General features: G+C 42.4%; 1 protein-coding gene and 1 pseudogene across 1 annotated transcript in view; one reads left to right on the top strand and one right to left on the bottom strand.

The window, feature by feature from the left end:
- Window positions 1–1,433, top strand: part of ankrd55 (ankyrin repeat domain 55) — a 57,550-nt gene extending 56,117 nt beyond the window's left edge. The window contains exon 15 of the mRNA XM_068001657.1: window positions 1,153–1,433. Within this exon, the coding sequence (XP_067857758.1) occupies window positions 1,153–1,433 (281 nt within the window). The remainder of the gene's footprint in view (window positions 1–1,152) is intronic.
- The window catches only part of LOC137322916 (putative nuclease HARBI1 pseudogene), a 201,874-nt pseudogene that overhangs the window by 92,866 nt on the left and 89,273 nt on the right, over window positions 1–19,735 (bottom strand).

Raw genomic sequence — 19,735 nt, 5'->3', positions numbered from 1 at the left:
CCAAGGAATAAAGGGGGCAGTAGCAACATGGATACAGAATTGGCTAAGTGACAGGAAACAGAGAGTAGTGGTGAACGGTTGTTTTTCGGACTGGAGGGAGGTGTACAGTGGTGTTCCCCAGGGTCGGTGCTGAGGCCACTGCTTTTCTTGATATATATTAATGACTTGGACTTGGGTGTATAGGGCACAATTCTAAAACGGGTGCAGGAAGAGGTAGATCTGGAGGTATATGTGCACAAATCATTGAAGGTGGCAGGGCAGGTTGAGAAAGCGGTTAAAAAAAATACAGGATCCTGGGTTTTATAAATAGAGGCATAGAGTACAAAAGTATAGAAGTCATGAAGAATCTTTATAAAACACTGGTTCGGCCACAACTGCAGTATTGTGGCCAGTTCTGGGCACCGTACTTTAGGAAAGATGTGAAGGCCTTAGAGAGGGTGCAGAAGAGATTTACTAGAATGATTCCAGGGATGAGGGACTTTAGTTACGTGGATGGACTGGAGAAGCTGGGGTTGTTCTCCTTGGAATAAAGGGGGCAGTAGCAACAAGGATACAGAATTGGCTAAGTGACAGGAAATTTGATAGAGATATTCAAAATCATGAAGGGTCTAGACAGAGTAGATAGAGAGAAAATGTTCCCCGGAAGGGTCAAGAACCAGAGGACATAGATTTAAGGTGATTGGCAAAAGAACCAAAGGTGACATGAGGACAAACTTTTTTACACAGAGAGTGATTAGGATCTGGAATGCACTGCCCGAGGGGGTGTTGGAGACAGATTCAATCATGGCCTTCAAAAAGGAACTGGATAAGTACTTGAAAGGAAAATGTTTGGAGGGCTATGGGGATACAGCAGGGGAGTGGGATTAGCTGGATCGCTCTTGCATAAAGCCGTTGCGGATTCGATGGCCTCCTTCCATGCTGTAACCTTTCTATGATTCTATTCACCAAGCTAGGTACACATCTGAATGAGATAGTTCAGTTAATGTTAGTTGAGATTGTCACCTTCATGCAGCTGACTTGTTACCAGGGCAAGTGATGTTTTAACCATCACTTTTCTAAAATGATTACAAAAAGTACAGCATAAATACGGTTCTTTAACAATGTTGACGCTTTGAAATATGTTAAAAACTAAATCCTTTTTCTTGACTGTAGGTAATCTGCCACCAGACGTGTCTCAGAATATGAAAAAATTCAGGTCTCTGCCTCTGACTTCTGTAAGGACTACTCCAGTGAATCTCCCGCCAACACTCGCATCCAGGCCGCAAAGAGAAGGGATTGGCCAAAGCCACTCACTTTATTCATTCCTGCCAGTTATGTCAGGTGACTCGCTGAGAACCAACCGTGTACTCCCTGCCATACCATCTCAGAAGAAAGTCACTCATTCAGAAGGTTTGTCCAAGTGTGGCACTGATTTGCAGCACAATAGCCAATAAATATAGGAATGTAGATCAAAAACGTAGAATGCATATCTCTCCTTTTTTGTGTTTTTTTATAACGATTTATGAAACTGAGTAAATATTCAGATAGATATATTTAATGAATAACTTTTGCCTTTCATTTCCAAACAAGGCACAGGATTTTTTTAATGCATTTTATATTTGTAAGATTATAGTGCTTTGTTTGCTAAAAATGCAAGAAGCTCTGGTGGAAATCTCATTTGCATGCCAAATGTAATCAGTCTTCTTTCAAAATGGTTCACTTGTGGTATATGTATCTTTAAAACTATTATTTTGCTCTGTATAAGTTTTTCAGGCCCTGGTGTTTCTGAAAATGGAAAACAATTGTTTTGAACTGCAGTTCATAGCTTTCTAAATCTATTGGTAAAAAGAAAAATTGTGAATACTGGAAATATTAAGAGCCGAAAATGCTAGACATACACAGCATATCTGAATCAGAAAGATGGATTAATATTTCAGGGTTTTAGGGTTACAACTAAAATATTACCTTTCTCTTTCAAACGATGACCAACCCGCTGTGCATTTACAACATTTTCTGTAAAATATTGATACTACCATAGAATTAACTAGATGAGGATGTGCAAAGAGCTAGTCACATCCTGAATCCATTAAAATCCATTGAAAAGGCTTTCCTGTGGATCAGATGGTTAACACAATATGTAGTTGAGCCATCCAGAGCAGGAAGATCCCAGGTTTGATCGCTGAGCTATACTGAATGAGCTGATTGCAGCCGGTATATCTGTCGGGGTGTTACAATTAGCCTCAGTGGACCGTGTTAGGAGGTGAAAACCAGCCACCGTTTCTGCTCCTAACCACTGTTCAGCAACCCTTACTGAAAAATGCATAGGTGTGGACATCAGGTGAGGACAGGTTCAGGTTTGACTGTAATGCCCCTCCATGACCAAATAGCTTGTTGACACTTAAGTCTGTAAGCTGGTGTAAAGTTAGCATGATAGGCTTTGCATCCACCGAACTTCTCCGCCACTACCCCTGATGAATTTTCTGAGGTCAGCCTAACCACTGTAATTTTCCTGGTCTCCCAGTGGGATTCTCGCCTGCACCCAAAGCTCACCTTGGGGACAGGGTGAAGAAAAAGGATTGCTGCAGGTTTTCGGTATCTACTGCAACAGAGCAGAGCTGGTTGTCTCCGGAGCAGCTAAAGAGCAGAACCAAATTGGTGAAAAGTTTAACATTTTAAAAGCCCTTCTGCCCACAACAATAATACTGGATGCCAAGAACATGCTCCCCAGCCACCCCAGATCTGCTTGAAATTGGGCAAAAGGCCAGTGCAAATTGTCCCTCAATTCTCCAGGTTCATATGTGAAGAATGGCCATTTCAGCATTGCTCCAGAGCGTAACTGATGCCCATGGAACAGAACACCAGCAAGGATTCATCAAGATGGGAGAGAAGAAAAAAGAAGAAAAATATGTAAAAAGTGCATTGAAATAAGATTAATACATTTTTCAGGGACATACAGATGCATTATTCATGTAACTATACAAATAAATAAAATACTTTACGTACAACTTTTTTGTCTCAACCAACTTGATTGAACTTCTCAACTTCTAATTCTAGTCCTATGCCACAACTTCTCTCTCCAAGCCTGCTACTATCCTCCTTGAGCTCACTGATGCTTTCAACTCCCAGCAATATTGCCATACTTCTTAAGATTGCTACTATTTACTGCTTCCCTTTCAATAAAAATGCAACCAATGCCAAAAATCTTCAGCGACCTTTGTGACTGGACTGTTTGAGATGTTAAAATGCTCTAAAAATTATGATGTGGAGATGCCGGTGATGGGCTGGGGTGGACAAATGTAAGGAATCTTACAACACCAGGTTATAGTCCAACAAATTTATTTTAAAATCACAAGCTTTCGGAGATTATCCCCTTTGTCAGGTGAATGAGTGAAAAGGTTCTCAAATCGCATATCTTATACTAGGCTGGGACAGCATCACACCAATCAAAAGGTGTCGTTGTTATTCAAACAAGCCAGTCACGGAGAACAGCACGTCCCAGTACGCTGGATATACATTGTGTCAATTACACAGACAGACAGAAAGAAATCCAAATGGCAGAGAGAGAGAGAGAATATTAAAAACATAATTTTTTTCCCCCTTTTCGCTGGTGGGGTTACGTGTAGCGTGACATGAACCCAAGATCCCGGTTGAGGCCGTCCTCATGGGTGCGGAACTTGGCTATCAACTTCTGCTCGACGATTTTGCGTTGTCGTGTGTCTCGAAGGCCGCCTTGGAGAACGCTTACCCGAAGATCGGTGGCTGAATGTCCTTGATTGCTAAAGTGTTCCCCAACTGGGAGGGAACCCTCCTGTCTGGCGATTGTTGCGCGGTGTCCGTTCATCCGTTGTCGCAGTGTCTGCATGGTCTCGCCAATGTACCATGCTCCGGGGCATCCCTTCCTGCAACGTATGAGGTAGACAACGTTGGCCGAGTCACAAGAGTATGAACCATGTACCTGGTGGGTGGTGTCCTCTCGTGTGATGGTGGTATCCGTGTCGATGATCTGGCATGTCTTGCAGAGGTTACCGTGGCAGGATTGTGTGGTGTCGTGGACGCTGTTCTCCTGAAAACTGGGTAACTTGCTGCGAATGATGGTCTGTTTGAGGTTGGGACGCTGAAAGACGCCCTCGTAAGAACGGGATATGACGCTCGACTTGTCGATCGACAGTTCCGACGGGCCACAGCGAAGAATCGCATAGACCTCCTCAGAAGACAAACACGGGACGCAACCAACAGAGTACCCTTCGTCGTCCAGTACTTCCCCGGAGCGGAGAAACTACACCATGTTCTCCGCAGCCTTCAACATGTCATCGATGACGACGAACACCTCTCTAAGGCCATCCCCTCGCCTCCACTACTCGCCTTTAAACAGCCACCCAACCTCAAACAGACCATCGTTCGCAGCAAGCTACCCAGTTTTCAGGAGAACAGCGTCCACGACGCCACACAACCCTGCCACGGCAACCTCTGCAAGTCATGCCAGATCATCGACACGGATACCACCATCACACGAGAGGACACCACCCACCAGGTACATGGTTCATACTCCTGTGACTCGGCCAACGTTGTCTACCTCATACGTTGCAGGAAAGCATGCCTCGGAGCATGGTACATTGGCGAGACCATGCAGACACTGCGACAACGGATGAACGGACACCGCGCAACAATCGCCAGACAGGAGGGTTCCCTCCCAGTCGGGGAACACTTTAGCAGTCAAGGACATTCAGCCACCGATCTTCGGGTAAGCGTTCTCCAAGGCGGCCTTCGAGACACACGACAACGCAAAATCGTCGAGCAGAAGTTGATAGCCAAGTTCCGCACCCATGAGGACGGCCTCAACCGGGATCTTGGGTTCATGTCACGCTACACATAACCCCACCAGCGAAAAAAGGGGGAAAAAATTATGTTTTTAATATTCTCTCTCTCTCTCTCTGCCATTTGGGTTTCTTTCTGTCTGTCTGTGTAATTGACACAATGTATATCCAGTGAACTGGGATGTACTGTTCTCCGTGACTGGCCTGTTTGAATAACAACGACACCTTTTGATAGGTGTGATGCTGTCCCAGCCTAGTATAAGATATGCGATTTGAGAACCTTTTCACTCATTCACCTGACGAAGGGGATAATCTCCAAAAGCTTGTGATTTTAAAATAAATTTGTTGGACTATAACCTGGTGTTGTAAGATTCCTAAAAATTATGACATGGTAGAAGTTTTTCTGTATATTATCTTTATTGGCTATCGTGTTCAGTGAAATTCCTCTATTCATTATTTTAATATAAATGGGTTAAAGACGTTGTTAAAATATTGAACAGAGGAATTTTGCCTGAAAATGTTAACCAATTTGGTAAAAATAGTGCAGAGTGGAATTTCTACCTTGATCTATGGAGTTCCTGTGTATCTATCAGCTGTGGGAAATGTACTCACTCTTTGCTTGGACATGCACTATATGGTATTGCACTGTTTGTCAGATTACAATAAATTACTTTATAAAATTGATGGATATACTCGTTCAATATTGTTGTAGTTACGTATTCACCCTGTTTTGTAACTGACAGTTTGGAATGCCTCAAGTCATGCACAATTCCTCCATCATGAGGGTAAATGACTCATTTCCAGACTTCTGTGTACTTCACCTCAAACTGACCATATTATGCCCAAATCAGCTTGTTCTCTTTTTTAACCCTCCTTTGTATCAGGGTGTGATTCTTCATCTTAGTTTGAAGGTCCTTTAGACTAAGGTTGACAACTCACCATTTGTAGTGTTTCATGGCTAGAACCTATGATGCCATTGTGGGATATTTCAGTTCACTTGTTTCCCTCAATTTTGTACCCTTTCCTGCCAGTGAATTATACTGGGATACGATTAAACAGGCATCAGCAAAACTCCAGCAGCTTTCTCAAGTAGCCATTCTTCATGTGTGAACCTAGACAGTGAGTGTCGACAGATTATTCACCCATGGGGCCATTATAGTCAAACACAATCCTGCCTTTACCTGCCATTCACATTCATGAACTTTCCAGCAGGAATTACTAGATAGTAGTCTGGAGTGGGAGCCGTGGTTGATTTTTTTCTTTCTAACTCGAGGAGACTGAGGTTAATTACTGTTTCCCTTCTAATAAAAATGCAACCAATACCAAAAATCTTCAGCAACACCTGTGAGAGGACTGTTTGAGATGTTAAAATGCTCTAAAAATTATAATGTAGTAGAAATTCCTCAGTACGCTATTTTTACTGGCTATTATGTTCGGTGAAATTCTAACCACCCTCCAACTGAGACCAACTAACTCAGCACAGATGAGGAATTGAACGTAGAGTCTTCCTGCTCTGTATAAGTCAGTTCTACTTCAAATGATGTGGAGATGCCGGTGATGGACTGGGGTGGACAAATGTAAGGAATCTTACAACACCGGGTTATAGTCCAACAGTTTTATTTGAAAATCACAAGCTTTCAGAGACTTTCTCCTTCGTCGAAGGAGATAGCCTCCGAAAGCTTGTGATTTTCAAATAAAACTGTTGGACTATAACCTGGTGTTGTAAGATTCCTTACATTTGACTACTTCAAATGGTACATTTACCATTTGATTGAAGGAGCTTTTGTTTTAGTGCATTAACAGCCTACATCATTGAGTCATTGCTGAGTTGAAATATGTGTCAACTCGTACATAAGATTGAATGCTGCTACTGTATTACATTCCTTGAACTAGCAATCATTTTGTTTTTGCTCATAACTAGTTTCTTATATTTTCTTTATTGCAAACAATCGTGTGTGTGGATATTTTCAGTTGTAGGACAATAAAATGGCAACCAGAATATTACAGTGAATTTTCAAAAAGACAAGTTAAGAAAATCTGTACTCTTTAATCACAACTGTAGGAAATTGGCTTGAAGAAGGGTAACTGTGGAAAAACACAGTTTGTGTTTACACAACATACTGGGATAGCAATATTATGCTATATTAATTTTCTATAGACATTTTAGTTTTACACTGTGATGTTTGGCTGTATGCGTTGAACCAGAATGATAATGATTACACATGAATGGGTTGTGAAGAAAACAAATGTTGATTGGTTGTTATTAAAAAAATTGGTGTTGAGAATTTCTTCTTGGATTTCTTAAATTTCTCACTTATGTGCAATACACCCTAGTGCCATGTTAATCAATGTAAGTAGTATTTTAGTTTAAAACAACATACATGCTATTTTGGCTAAGATAATTAGGGTTTGTAAGAATATGGTTTAAAACAAGCATAGAGAATAGGAGGGCAAAGGTCTGCATTTCTGTGAGGAAAATAACTTACAGAAAACCAAGAGGTCATTGAAACAGTACTGAGGCATTAGAATAACGAAAAACAGTAAGATTAAAGAGAAAGTTTGTCCCAACCTAGTATAAACATACTAAGACCTGATAATGGTAAAGGGCTACGTAAACACTAAGACATTAAACAATCCTTGGTGGTTTCTAAGAGTCAGCTAAGTAAGAACAGGAGATAAAATCAGCAGTGCTTATGTACAGAACGCAGCCGAATAGTATAAAGATAGGGCATGCTCCGTCCCAAAAGTTAGAGGTCTTAAGAGGGCATGGTCGGAAGTCCATTGCCACAGGTATTCTTCGAAGGCTAAGTTTGATTAACTTGGGTTTGGCAGACAGATCAGGTTGTATTAATCGCTTGTCATTAATGTAATCTGTAGACAGTTGCATTATAACTGTAATACTGTTGAATGTAATGTTGAAGGCAGCTGTAGTGCAACTCTGTTGTAATTCAATCTATTAAACTTGCTATTTTATAACCACTCTGGCTAGGATCAAGCGTAGGTTATTGTTGAAGGATTAACAACCCATAGTTGCAACAGTCTACTCTCAATCATCAGCAAAGTGATGGAAGGTGTCGTCGACAGTGCTATCAAGCGGCACTTACTCACCAATAATCTGCTTACCAATGCTCAGTTTGGGTTCCGCCAGGACCACTCGGCTCCAGACCTCATTACACCCTTGGTCCAAATATGGACAAAAGAGCTGAATTCCAGAGGTGAGGTGAGAGTGACTGCCCTTGACATCAAGGCAGCATTTGACTGAGTGTGGCATCAAGGAGCCCTAGTAAAATTGAAGTCAATGGGAATCAGGGGGAAAACTCTCCAGTGGCTGGAGTCATACCTAGCACAAAGGAAGATGGTAGTGGTTGTTGGAGGCCAATCATCTCAGCCCCAGGGCATTGCTGCAGGAGTTCCTCAGGGCAGTGTCCTAGGACCAACCATTTTCAGCAGCTTCATCCATGACCTTCCCTCCACCATAAGGTCAGAAATGGGGATGTTCGCTGATGATTGCACAGTGTTCAGTTCCATTCGCAACCCCTCAAATAATGAAGCAGTTCGAGGCCGCATGCAGCAAGACCTGGACAACATCCAGGCTTCGGCTGATAAGTGGCAAGTAACATTCGCCCCAGACAAGTGCCAGGCAATGACCATCTGCAACAAGAGAGAGTCTAACCACCTCCCCTTGACATTCAACGGCATTACCATCGCCGAATCCCCCACCATCAACATCCTGGGGGTCACCATTGACCAGAAGCTTAACTGGACCAGCCATATAAATACTGTGGCTACAAGAACAGGTCAGAGGCTGGGTATTCTGCGGCGAGTGACTCACCTCCTGACTCCCCAAAGCCTTTCCACCATCTACAAGGCACAAGTCAGGAGTGTGATGGAATACTCTCCACTTGCCTGGATGAGTGCAGCTCCAACAACACTCAAGAAGCTCGACACCATCCAAGACAAAGCAGCCCGCTTGATTGGCACCCCATCCACCACCCTAAACATTCACTCCCTTCACCACCGGCGCACTGTGGCTGCAGTGTGTACCATCCACAGGATGCACTGCAGCAACTCGCCAAGGCTTCTTCGACAGCACCTCCCAAACCCGCGAACTCTACCACCTAGAAGGACAAGAGCAGCAGGTACATGGGAACAACGTTCCCCTCCAAGTCACACACCATCCCGACTTGGAAATATATCGCCGTTCCTTCATCGTCACTGGGTCAAAATCCTGGAACTCCCTTCCTAACAGCACTGTGGGAGAACCTTCACCACACGGACTGCAGTGGTTCAAGAAGGCGGCTCACCACCACCTTCTGAAGGGCAATTAGGGATGGGCAATAAATGCCGGCCTCGCCAGCGACGCCCACATCCTATGAACAAATTAAAAAAAGGTAGCCACACCTCAAGCCCGTGGGAGAATAAACCATGGCGAGTGCACCAGATGGTTTATGCTCGACAATCCACACATACGTGGAGAAGACAAAATTAGGATCATGCATGCCCTTGAGAAGATATGAAAGAAATTGTGCAGGAGGATGAGGAGTTAAAGTTGGAACTGCTGTCGGATTTTGTATGAGGTAGAGACTAAGATGAAGAAACAAGTAAGGGAGAAGGAAATTAAAAAGGAGGATTGGAAAGCGGGAGTCTTGTTGTTTCAGCCACAGGAGTTAGGGAGGTTGAAAAAGGAAGTTGAAATTTGGAAGAGTAGGTTGAAAGAAGAACAAAAAGAAAAATGGAGGGATCTTTACCACACCAGGCTTGGGTGAGGACACAGACTGTGAGCTTGAGACTTTGAGTTGGTACAGAATGTGGTTCTATGATGGAATCAAGAAGGAGAAAGGGAGAGGATCACAAGCTACAGAACGTGTTCTTTTGTTTTCAGTGTACTGTCTCTTTGAAAAGCCTGTCCTCATTGTGAGTGCTTTCTTTTCGCTGTTGTGGGGTACAGCTCCTTTTTAATGCTTGTTATGTGTTTTCCTCTTTTGTGTAATGTAACAAAGATTTTGTTTAGCTGTGAAAGATTTTGTTTAGCTATTTCCAGTATTTTCAGAGTTTTTGGAAAAGCGTCCCTGAAGAAGAACAAAGCCGATGTAAGTTACTGGGTTTGAGTAAGCACGTGCTGTATTGATAATTTGTTCTGTTATCTGTTTGGTCGTGTGTTTAATTTTGATGTTGCTGAATTAAAATTGGAATTATTAAGGTTAATTAACTATCAAATTGTGGAAACCAAACCCTTGTTGTGGCCACAGTAAAATTCTGGTTCTTATAAAAATGTGAGTCTCAAATTCCAGACATAAGATTATCACAAATAAAAATTAATCTGATTGAAGTTGAATTGTGTATTGGTGAATGTGAATTGATCTGACTGAAGTTGTGCTGAGTATTGATGGGTGTGAATTGATGTGTAAGGAGTTAATGTGTGTAACTGTAAATCGAAGAACGACCTGTTGTTATCAAGTACAGGGCATCAATTTTGATAATTTTGAGTTAATCATCTTGGTTGTCCTAAAATGTGATAGCTGTAACCAAAACTGACAACACCCCTTTTATCTTGTGACCACAAAACAGAAAAGATTAAATAAAGGATATCTCGTATCACCTTGATAGAAAAAGCAAAAAACCTAGAACAGCTAGGAGAGTTGGTTAAGATCATACCCACAAAAAGCATGTGGAAAAAAGAAAATTGGAAAGCTAAAGTTGTGTTATGGCAAGGACAGCAAATTATAAAACTTAAATTAGAAACCGAGGGAGACCTCAACAAAAAGTTGATGGAACAAAAATTAGAGTGGAAAATCAATTAGCTCATACAACTGCTTACAACACAACTTTGGCTGCGTCAGTAGATTACTTGCAAACCAAAGGTGCAAATAGAGCCAGAAAATTAGAAGCATGTAACGCTGAACTACAACAACAGGAAGGTCAGAATAAAATGCGATTAAAAGAAGGTGGATGAGTTAAGTAGTGCCCTACAGGGTGTCCTAAGTCAAAAACCAGGAGGACCACCGAAGTGTAGCAGGAGCGGGAGATCATATTCACTGTCAAAAGAAAACACAGGAGCTGGAGGAAAGATTAAAATCCAAGATAAACACTCTGAAACAGGAGGTAGAATTTTTGAAGAAGCGCTTAGATCACTTTAACCCTACACTTCCCCAGCATTTCCCTCCCCTCCCCCACCCCCCAACAATGCGGAAGCAGAAACAGTTCAGTACCACTCCATAAAAGTCAGGGCTGGGGGATTTGGAGGAGGAGGAGATATGGGGAAGATGGTAGAGATGGAAATCACAGTAGTGGCTGTAAACACTCGCCGCACAGTAGTGGGACTGAAAATCGACAGGAAGCAGAGGATGGTCAAGGCTTCTTTGACAGCACCTCCCAAACCCGTGACATCTACCACCTAGAAGGACAAGAGCAGCAGGCACATGGGAACAACACCATCTACACATTCCCCTCTAAGTCACACACCATCCCGACTTGGAAATATATCGCCGTTCCTTCATTGTCGCTGGGTCAAAATCCTGGAACTCCCTACCTAACAGCACTGTGGGAGAACCTTCACCATACGGACTGCAGCGGTTCAAGAAGGCAGCTCACCACCACCTTCTCAAGGGCAATTAGGGATGGGCAATAAATGCTGGCCTTGCCAGCGACGCCCACATCCCATGAACGAATTTTTAAAAATGGTATCTTAGGAGTAGATTGGATGGGAAAGAGCAATGTGGTAGTGGACATGGTAAATATGTGCTTGTGGCAAATGGGTGCAGATTCGCCGCAAGGAGGGCTGCTGGTAGGGATACAAATACAATATGACCTAGCAGTGTGCCTCTGACACAAACGGAGAAAATTTGGTCAACTGATAAAGACCGCCCCCTGTTGGGCACAACACAAGAAAAAGTGTGGCAGAATAAACTGAGTAGTACAGATTGACCAGTCAGTACCAGTATAAATTTGCTTTCACTCTACGGGTGCAACAGTATACCTGGACCTGTTTACTATAGGGATTTCACAACTCCCCCTTCCATTTTTCATACGATCTGTTAAAAGAACTGATAGAAGTGATTACAACGAGTGGATTAAAATTAAACCCCAAAGGCTGGCGAACCATGCTCGCTCGAAGTAGCGAAAAGCGACATTTGCGGTGTTAGCTGTTTTGCTCCAAGAACGACATGGTGTTCAGGTGCCTATGGCATATGCCTCTCAAACACTGTCATCGGTGGAACAGATGTTCACCGCCTGTGAAAAATACCTTTTAACTGTTTACTGGGCCACTAATAAATTTGCCTATTTCACCAGATTAGATAAAGTCGTACTTATGACCACCCACACCCCCATCAAGTTGTTACTGTTAGGTGCATTAAAAGATTTAACTGGAGGCCGATCAGCATAGCAAGCTAAATTAGCCACAGTGGCCTATGTCCTCCGGATGGATGTTGGGGAATGAGCCCTGACCATTTTCTCCGACAGCCATTTTACCTGTTTGTCAATGACTGATTATTTAACTAGCTGGGAGAAACGAGGGTTTACCTCAGCGGATTACCCACCACTGACCTCTTATAAAAACTTTGGAACTGTCTCAAAATCGAACACACTTGGTAGCTATTGTAAAAGTAAAGGCACATTTGTTAGATAAATTGGTACGTTATCAGAACCGAATGATCATCCCCACAGAATTCAGAAAAGAGACTGTTCGATGGACATATGTGTTCATCGGACATCAGAGGGAAGAGAGCCTGGTCCAACGACTGCTTGAATAAGTATTATCTTAAAGAAATGTTGGAAATGCTTTAACAGCAATTGGAATTTGATCTGCAATGTTTGTAGATAAAAAGGTTTGAAAACATTTTGCCAAAAGTAATTTTGTTTGTGCTAAGTTAAACTTAATCTTCTGTCTCTATGACAACAATTGGGAAATGCTGAAGTAACTAAAAACTAAGATGAATGAACTGAACTGCTATCACCCGACACAAAAGTTTTTTTTTAGAATTATGTAAAAGCGACATTGAGGTATGCTTAGAACGTTGTGTACATCTGATGATATTGTTTCTGTTGTTTTGTTTCTGCAAATAAGTTAACCCCTTCCAAGGTCACTGACATCTGTTTTTAATTCACCAAGCAAAAACCTTTGCATTTTATTTAAAATAATTGGCATAATTTAATTGGATATTTCCCAACGGTAACAGAATGAAATCATAAATTGACAAATTAACCCCTTGGGCTCTCAAGAAGGGCCACAATGGATTTTCTGTGTTTCTTTTTAAACAGGGGACCATTGTTTTCGGAACCGCATGGGTGTTGATGGTACAGGATTACCAAGAGTGGTTCTTTGGCATAAAAATGCCTTCACAAAATTAATGGAGCAACCTTTGCTGGAGAAATGTTGGTGCAGGAAACATCCAGTGGTGTGAAGAATTTAAGACCTTATCCGCAGACATCGGCAGATACCAAATGTCACAGCATGGTGACGTTTTGAACTAAGACTTAAGACTTGGATTTGGAAATTCAAAATTACAAAGAGAAGGAAAAGCATTCATCAGCCTTGGCTAAGAGTATACCAAGTTGCTTTTCCTCTTTTGAAAACATTTTGATTTGCTTTGCTGTAACCCATTTATTTTCCAAGACAAAGTGCTTAAGGGGGGAGGGGGGCGGGGGAAGGAGGATTACTATCCAAGAGCAATTACAAGCATTTCTCTCACTATTGTAAATCCACAAAGCCTGGACATAATTTGTTTCTGAAATTGGAATTGATAAGATAAATTGATATGAGTTGCTGTTCAAGTACTCAAGAAGGGAAAATTTACCTGTAGTTTAAGGGGATAATCAAATTATATATTAAAGTAAAAGAAGTCCAGTCTAAATGGTTCCTATCCAATGCTGTGTATCAAGGAAGAAAGTATTCTGTGGGGGGAAATAAAATTGTACATTGACAAGTCCTGACAGTCCAAAAATACTGCTCTCAAATAGGGATAAATAAAAGCGGTCAAGAAGAATTTAAGTAAAACAAACAAAAATATGTATTAAGATATTGGACCAAACTGTAAATATTGAATTGGACAGTAAAGTTCCACCAGGACTGAGATGATATGGTAATATAATGGGATGTGTAAAATTGGATGAGAGGAAGTGATTGAGAATAAAAGATAGAAACAGGGAAATTACACCACCAAATGGGAATTTCTCTAAAGTCATCACCCTGGGTGATTATGGGTAAATAAATCACCTGGGCATGATTTACCAAAAGATATCAATCTGATATAAATGTACAATCTCGTGAAAGTCAGGAAAGCGTAGTTGAAAATAGTAAATTGGTAGCTTTCTCTTGGAGATATTTGTGTCCTTTCCTATACTGAACAATGAGAAAACTGCATTTGATAGCCTGGCCACTACCCGAGACAACAGAACCATGCAGGGGCAGATAAGCAGTCCTCCAGACTCCCCCCCGATCTTTTGATAAGATGACCTGAAAGCCCAAGAATGGCTAAGGTGGACATGAAAGATACAAATGTATGTTGCCATCAATTGGAAAGAGATCAGGATGAAGGACGTGATTACAAAGGCCTACGGCCTGGTGAGCTAGTGGAACCACGCTTTAAACAGAGCAGTTGCTCTTACACAATTGAATCTTACTGGACATATGACGTGTGCCATGGAAAGTACATTCAGAAATACCATGAGGAAAAAGAAACTGGCCAGCAGAAAGTTAATACCCTATGATATGAGGTAACTAATATGTGGAAATGCATGATGAAGATGCAGTGAAGAATGGGTCTCAGACATGCTATGTAATTGACAACAGCACGACACGAAATGGTTGATGCGGCTCAGGAGAATGAGACAACCTTTTAAACAAGGCACTGACACATACTTCATAGAGAAACCGACTAATTAATAAAACAATCAGGAAACACTGGTACCAATCAGATGGATTGATATTAAAGTAAGGAGGGACATAGTAATTTGGATTTCCAAAATTCAGGGTTAGGTTCCTTTCAGTTAACAATGAAATTGGGCTAGGAAGAAATAATACTTAGCAAAAATATCCACAAGGTGGATATTAGTAAAAGGAGAGCTGGAGAATCTTTTAAGTCCACGATTTCTTGATATTATGATACACTGTAGGTTTCTGTATTAACCAAATGAAGCTTATGTAAACTCAAGATGATCTTAGGCAAGACCAAAGAGATAGTGGAGAGATAAAGTGAAAATTGAACATGGGTAGAACCAGGAGCCAAGCATGGTCAATATCCCATCTCGCATAGCTCGCAAAAATCTCCCATACATTTAGCAAGAGAGCGATGTTAGTTGGGGGGGGGGGGCGAAGTCGTGTCTCAGTGTGTATATGAACAACACTTTGTAAGAGACAGGGCATGCTGACATTTCAGAACTATAAACACCCAAAGGTCAAGCGATGGCCAGTTTCTGGATGCTATAAGTGAACCAGAGTGGTTCCACTCAGGTTCAAGAGGAGGGAATGTAAGAATATGGTTTAAATCAAGCATAGAAAATAGGAGTGCAAAGGTCCGCATTTCTGTGAGGAAAATAACTTACAGAAAACCAAGAGGTCATTGAAAAAATGCTGAGGCATTAGAATAATGAAAAATAGTAAGATTAAACTGAAAGTTTGTCCTAACCTAGTATAAACATACTAAAACCTGATAACGGTAATAGGCTACGTAAACGCAAAGACATTAAACAACCCTTTGTGATTTCTAAGGGTCAGCAAAGTAAGAATAGGAGATAAAACCAGCAATGCTTACGTACAGAACAACATAGCCGAATAGTATAAAGATAGGGCATGCTCCGTCCCAAAAGTTAGAGCTCTTAAGAGGGGATGGTCGGAAGTCCATTGCCACAAGCAGTCTGCGAAGGCTAAGTTTGATCAACTTGGGTTCGGCGGACAGATCAGGTTGTGTTGATTGCTTGTCATTAATGTAATCTGTACACAGTTGTATTATAACTATAATACTGTTGAATGTAATGTTGAAGACAGCTGTAGTGCAACTTTGTTGTGAGTCAATCTATCAAACTTGTTTTATAACCACTCGGGCTAGAATCAAGCGGAGGTTATTGTTGATGGATTAACAGCCTATAGTTGCGACAGTAACGGAAGAAATCCGCTAACAAGGGTCATGTATCATTACACAGAAATTGCAATTTAGTCATAACAAAATAATATATTCAAATTGCCGAAGTTTGAAAATTAACAAGAATCAATTGGTCAGCATTAAAATGAGTATGATTGATATACAGTATTACAAACAACTGTAGCCCTACTTACTATGAAATACAGCGCATAAAACATAGAATCACAGAAAGGATACAGCACAGAAGGAGGCCATTTGGCCCATCAAGTCCCTGCCAGCTCTATGCAAGAGCAATTCAGCTGGTCCCACTCCCCTGCCCTACCCCCGTAGCCCTGCAACTTTTTTTCCTTTCAAGTACTTATCCAGTTCCCTCTTGAAGGCCATGATTGAATCTGCCTCTACCACCCCTCAGGCAGTGTATTCCAGATCCTAGCCACTCACTGCGTAAAAAAGTTTTTCCTCATGTTACTTTTGGTTCTTTTGCCAATCACCTTAAATCTATGTCCTCTGGTTCTCGACCCTTCCACCAATGGGAAAAGTTTCTCTCTATCTATTCTGTCTGGACCCTTCATGATTTTAAATACCTCTATCAAATCTCCTCTCAACCTTCTCTGTTCCAAGGAGAACAACCCCAGCTTCTCCAGTCTATCCACATAACTAAAGTCTCTCACCCCTGGAATCATTCTAATAAATCTTTTCTGCAAACTCTCTAAGGCCTTCACATCTTTCCTAAAGTGCTGTGCCCAGAACTGGACATAATACTCCAGCTGTGGTCAAAACAGTGTTATATAAAGGTTCATCATGACTTCCTTGCTTTTGTACTCTATGCCTCTATTTATAAAGCCCAGGATCCCGTATGCTTTTTTAACCGCTTTCTCAACCCGCCCTACCACTTTCAATAATTTGTGCACATATACCCCAGATCTCTCTGTTCCTGTACCCCTTTTAGAATTGTGCCCTCTAGTTTGTATGTTTATAACACATCCTCATTTTTATGGCTACCATTTTGGAAAACCACTGAAGCTTGTTATAGTAGGGAAGTCATCGTCATTATTTAGACTATTTGTTGATCCTGGCATTGGTTTGTTGCTTCTGGTACTATTATTATTCTGCATTCTCTTGTATTGCCAACCTAAAATGATCTACTTTTACAAAACTTAGTCCATCATTTCATTCAATATCAGTGCAACAGTCCTATGAATCACTATCGTTGCTTATCCTTAAAAATAAAACTATCTTTTTAAATTGTTCGCAGGATGTGGCTGGCGCTGAACAAATAAAAAATAAAAGCTGCATTTATTGCCTATCCCTAATTGCCCAGAGAAGGTGGTGGTGGGTCTTTTCCTTGAACTCCTGCTGTGCTTGTGATGATGGTACTCCCACATGGCATTTAGTAGGTAATTCCAGAATATTGACCCAGCAAGAATGAAGGAAAGGTGGTATATGACCAAGTCAGGATGGTGTATGACTTGGAGGGGAACTTGGAGGTGATTATGTTCCCATGACATTGCTGCTCTTGTCCTTCTCAGTGGCCGAGGTCTCAAGGGAGTAAGGTGTTGTCAAGGTAACCTTGGTGAGTTACTGCAGTGTATCCTGTAGATCGTATGTAATGGAGCTTCAGTGTGGTAGTGATGGAGGAGCTGAATACTGAGTCCAATGGCAGGGGTGCTGACCAAGTGAACTTCTCATCCTGAATGGTATCAAGCTTCTTGAGTGTTGTGGCTGCACCCATCCAGGTGAGTGGTGAGTATTCCATCACACACCTAACTTGAGCCTTGTAAATAGTGGAGAGGTTTTGAGAGGTCAGGAGGTGAGCCACTCGTCGCATAGTACCCAGCCTCTGTCCTAAAGGTAACCTGGCTTTAGAGATTCTGCAGGATGCTTCTGTATCAATATGAACTTCTTTAGGCAGGGTGCTACCCAAGTAGGTGAATCTATCCACAGCCTGAAGCATGTTACCACTGATGATGATGATAAGCGGAGTGTAATCCTTGCCTGGGCCTGATTGATTTTTTAAGGCTGATAGTCATGCCAAATTGCAGGCAAGCTGTTGTAAAGTAGTTCATGATTGTTTGCATATCATCCTGGGAGTGGGCCACAACAGAACAGTAATCGGTTAATAGGAATTCACGAGTAAGTTCTTCCAGCACCTTTGTTTTAGCTTGTTAGTCTTTTAAGGTTGATATGCTACCAATCTGACCTCAATCTTATCTTGACTCCGATTTTGAGATTATTGAAAGCCAAGTGAAGCATAGCAGCAAACAAAATGCTGAAGAGTGATGGTTCAAGGATGCTTCCTTGCTGAACACCATTTGTAACAAGGAAGGAGATGGAATTATTCCCATCTTCCATAGGAACATAGGAATAAAGTCCAAGGTCCATCTCGTTTGCCTTCTACCATCCTGTAGTCATTTGAAACAATGATTGTATGTTGTTGACTAATCACAGCATCAACCTCCATCAATTAGTCTACAACAGACCCAGAAATGACGAGGAGAACCCCAGTGGTGGAGAACCATGGGCTCACTAATAACACAGAGACAGGCGCAAAACCCGGAAGATGTTTTGGCGAGTCGGAATGTCCGATTTCAACATGCTTAAACAGCAGCGGAGAGTCTGTGTCGAGGGCGTACTCCTCTCCAAGCTCTGCTCAGCTGGACACAGATGCTGAATCCCCGGGGCCATTGATAAAAAGAATTATAGAGGAACAACAGCAAATTTGCGAGGTACTGGCAGACATGCCATGCACACTCTCCACAATAGCAGAGAGGATGGAGGAGCTCAGCTTGAACATTTGTAGATTGATGTCGCAGGCTATTGTGAGAATGTCTTCCATGGAGAGAGTGGCCGCCTCCGTGGAACTTCAAGCGCAGCTATCAAATCAGTCCATGCAGGCCATGACCACAGCCGTGCAGGCTTTGGATGCCAGTATGTCTGCCGCCTTAAACAGGATTACAGATACCTTATCCGTGGCCTTGCAAGACGTCACTGATCTGCACCAAGCTACTCCGCAGCAGAGTACCGCTGGTCCATGAGAGGGATGATGGCGAATGGGGACATGAAAGTGGGGACTCCACTCAAAGCGCTTCTGCGTCTCACCCATTGCCCCCCCACCCCCCAACTTCAACCCGAAATGCTGCTTTATCTCCCGATGGCCGAGTCTGCTCCTGCACAGTTGCAGGTGAGGCAGTTTTTGGCGGGGCCCTCACGGGCTCCAACACTCAGAAGTCTTCGGCCAAGAGCATCTCAGCAGTCACAGCAGGGATCTAAGCAGCCTGCCTCTACGTCTACTGAAGCCACAGAGGTGCACTATGTAGAAGCAGTAGGCAAACGAAAATAAAAACATTATAGTTCAACAAGGGTGTCTGTGAAAATGTTATGTTACTAGTTTCCTTTTGATACAACCTCACATAAAATGTATTAATTTGCACCACTTCCCTGTGTTGCCCATTATTGCGTGCCGAGTGGAAACTCACCTTTTCAGTTGCTCGGTGATTCACGGGACCAATTGTGCACGTGCAACAAGTGGATGGTTGGTTAGAGGACTGCTTTGTGTAAGTGAGAGGAGGGGGAGGTCCAGGGGATGTGATAGTTACTTTGGTCCAGTGTCAGTGACTAACTGAACCTTTGAACTATTAGGGCATCACTGACAGCCCGAGCAGCAATGTCTGTGGCTGGTCTGGCGTTGGGTGCCCCATCTTCATCATCCTTTTCTTCGACCTCCTCCTCTTCTTCATCAGAATCGTCATCAGATGATGTTTGATGAGTGCCTTCCTTGTCCTCCTGCTGTGCAATGTTGTGCAGAACGCAGCGCACCATGATCATTCTGGAGCCCCTTGGTGGCGAGTACTGAAGGGCGCCTCC

This window comes from Heptranchias perlo, chromosome 1 (genome assembly GCF_035084215.1).
Source record: "Heptranchias perlo isolate sHepPer1 chromosome 1, sHepPer1.hap1, whole genome shotgun sequence".
NCBI lineage: Eukaryota > Metazoa > Chordata > Chondrichthyes > Hexanchiformes > Hexanchidae > Heptranchias > Heptranchias perlo.
The sequence above is the reverse complement of the archived record's forward strand: the minus strand, read 5'-3'. Positions and strand labels throughout refer to the sequence as shown.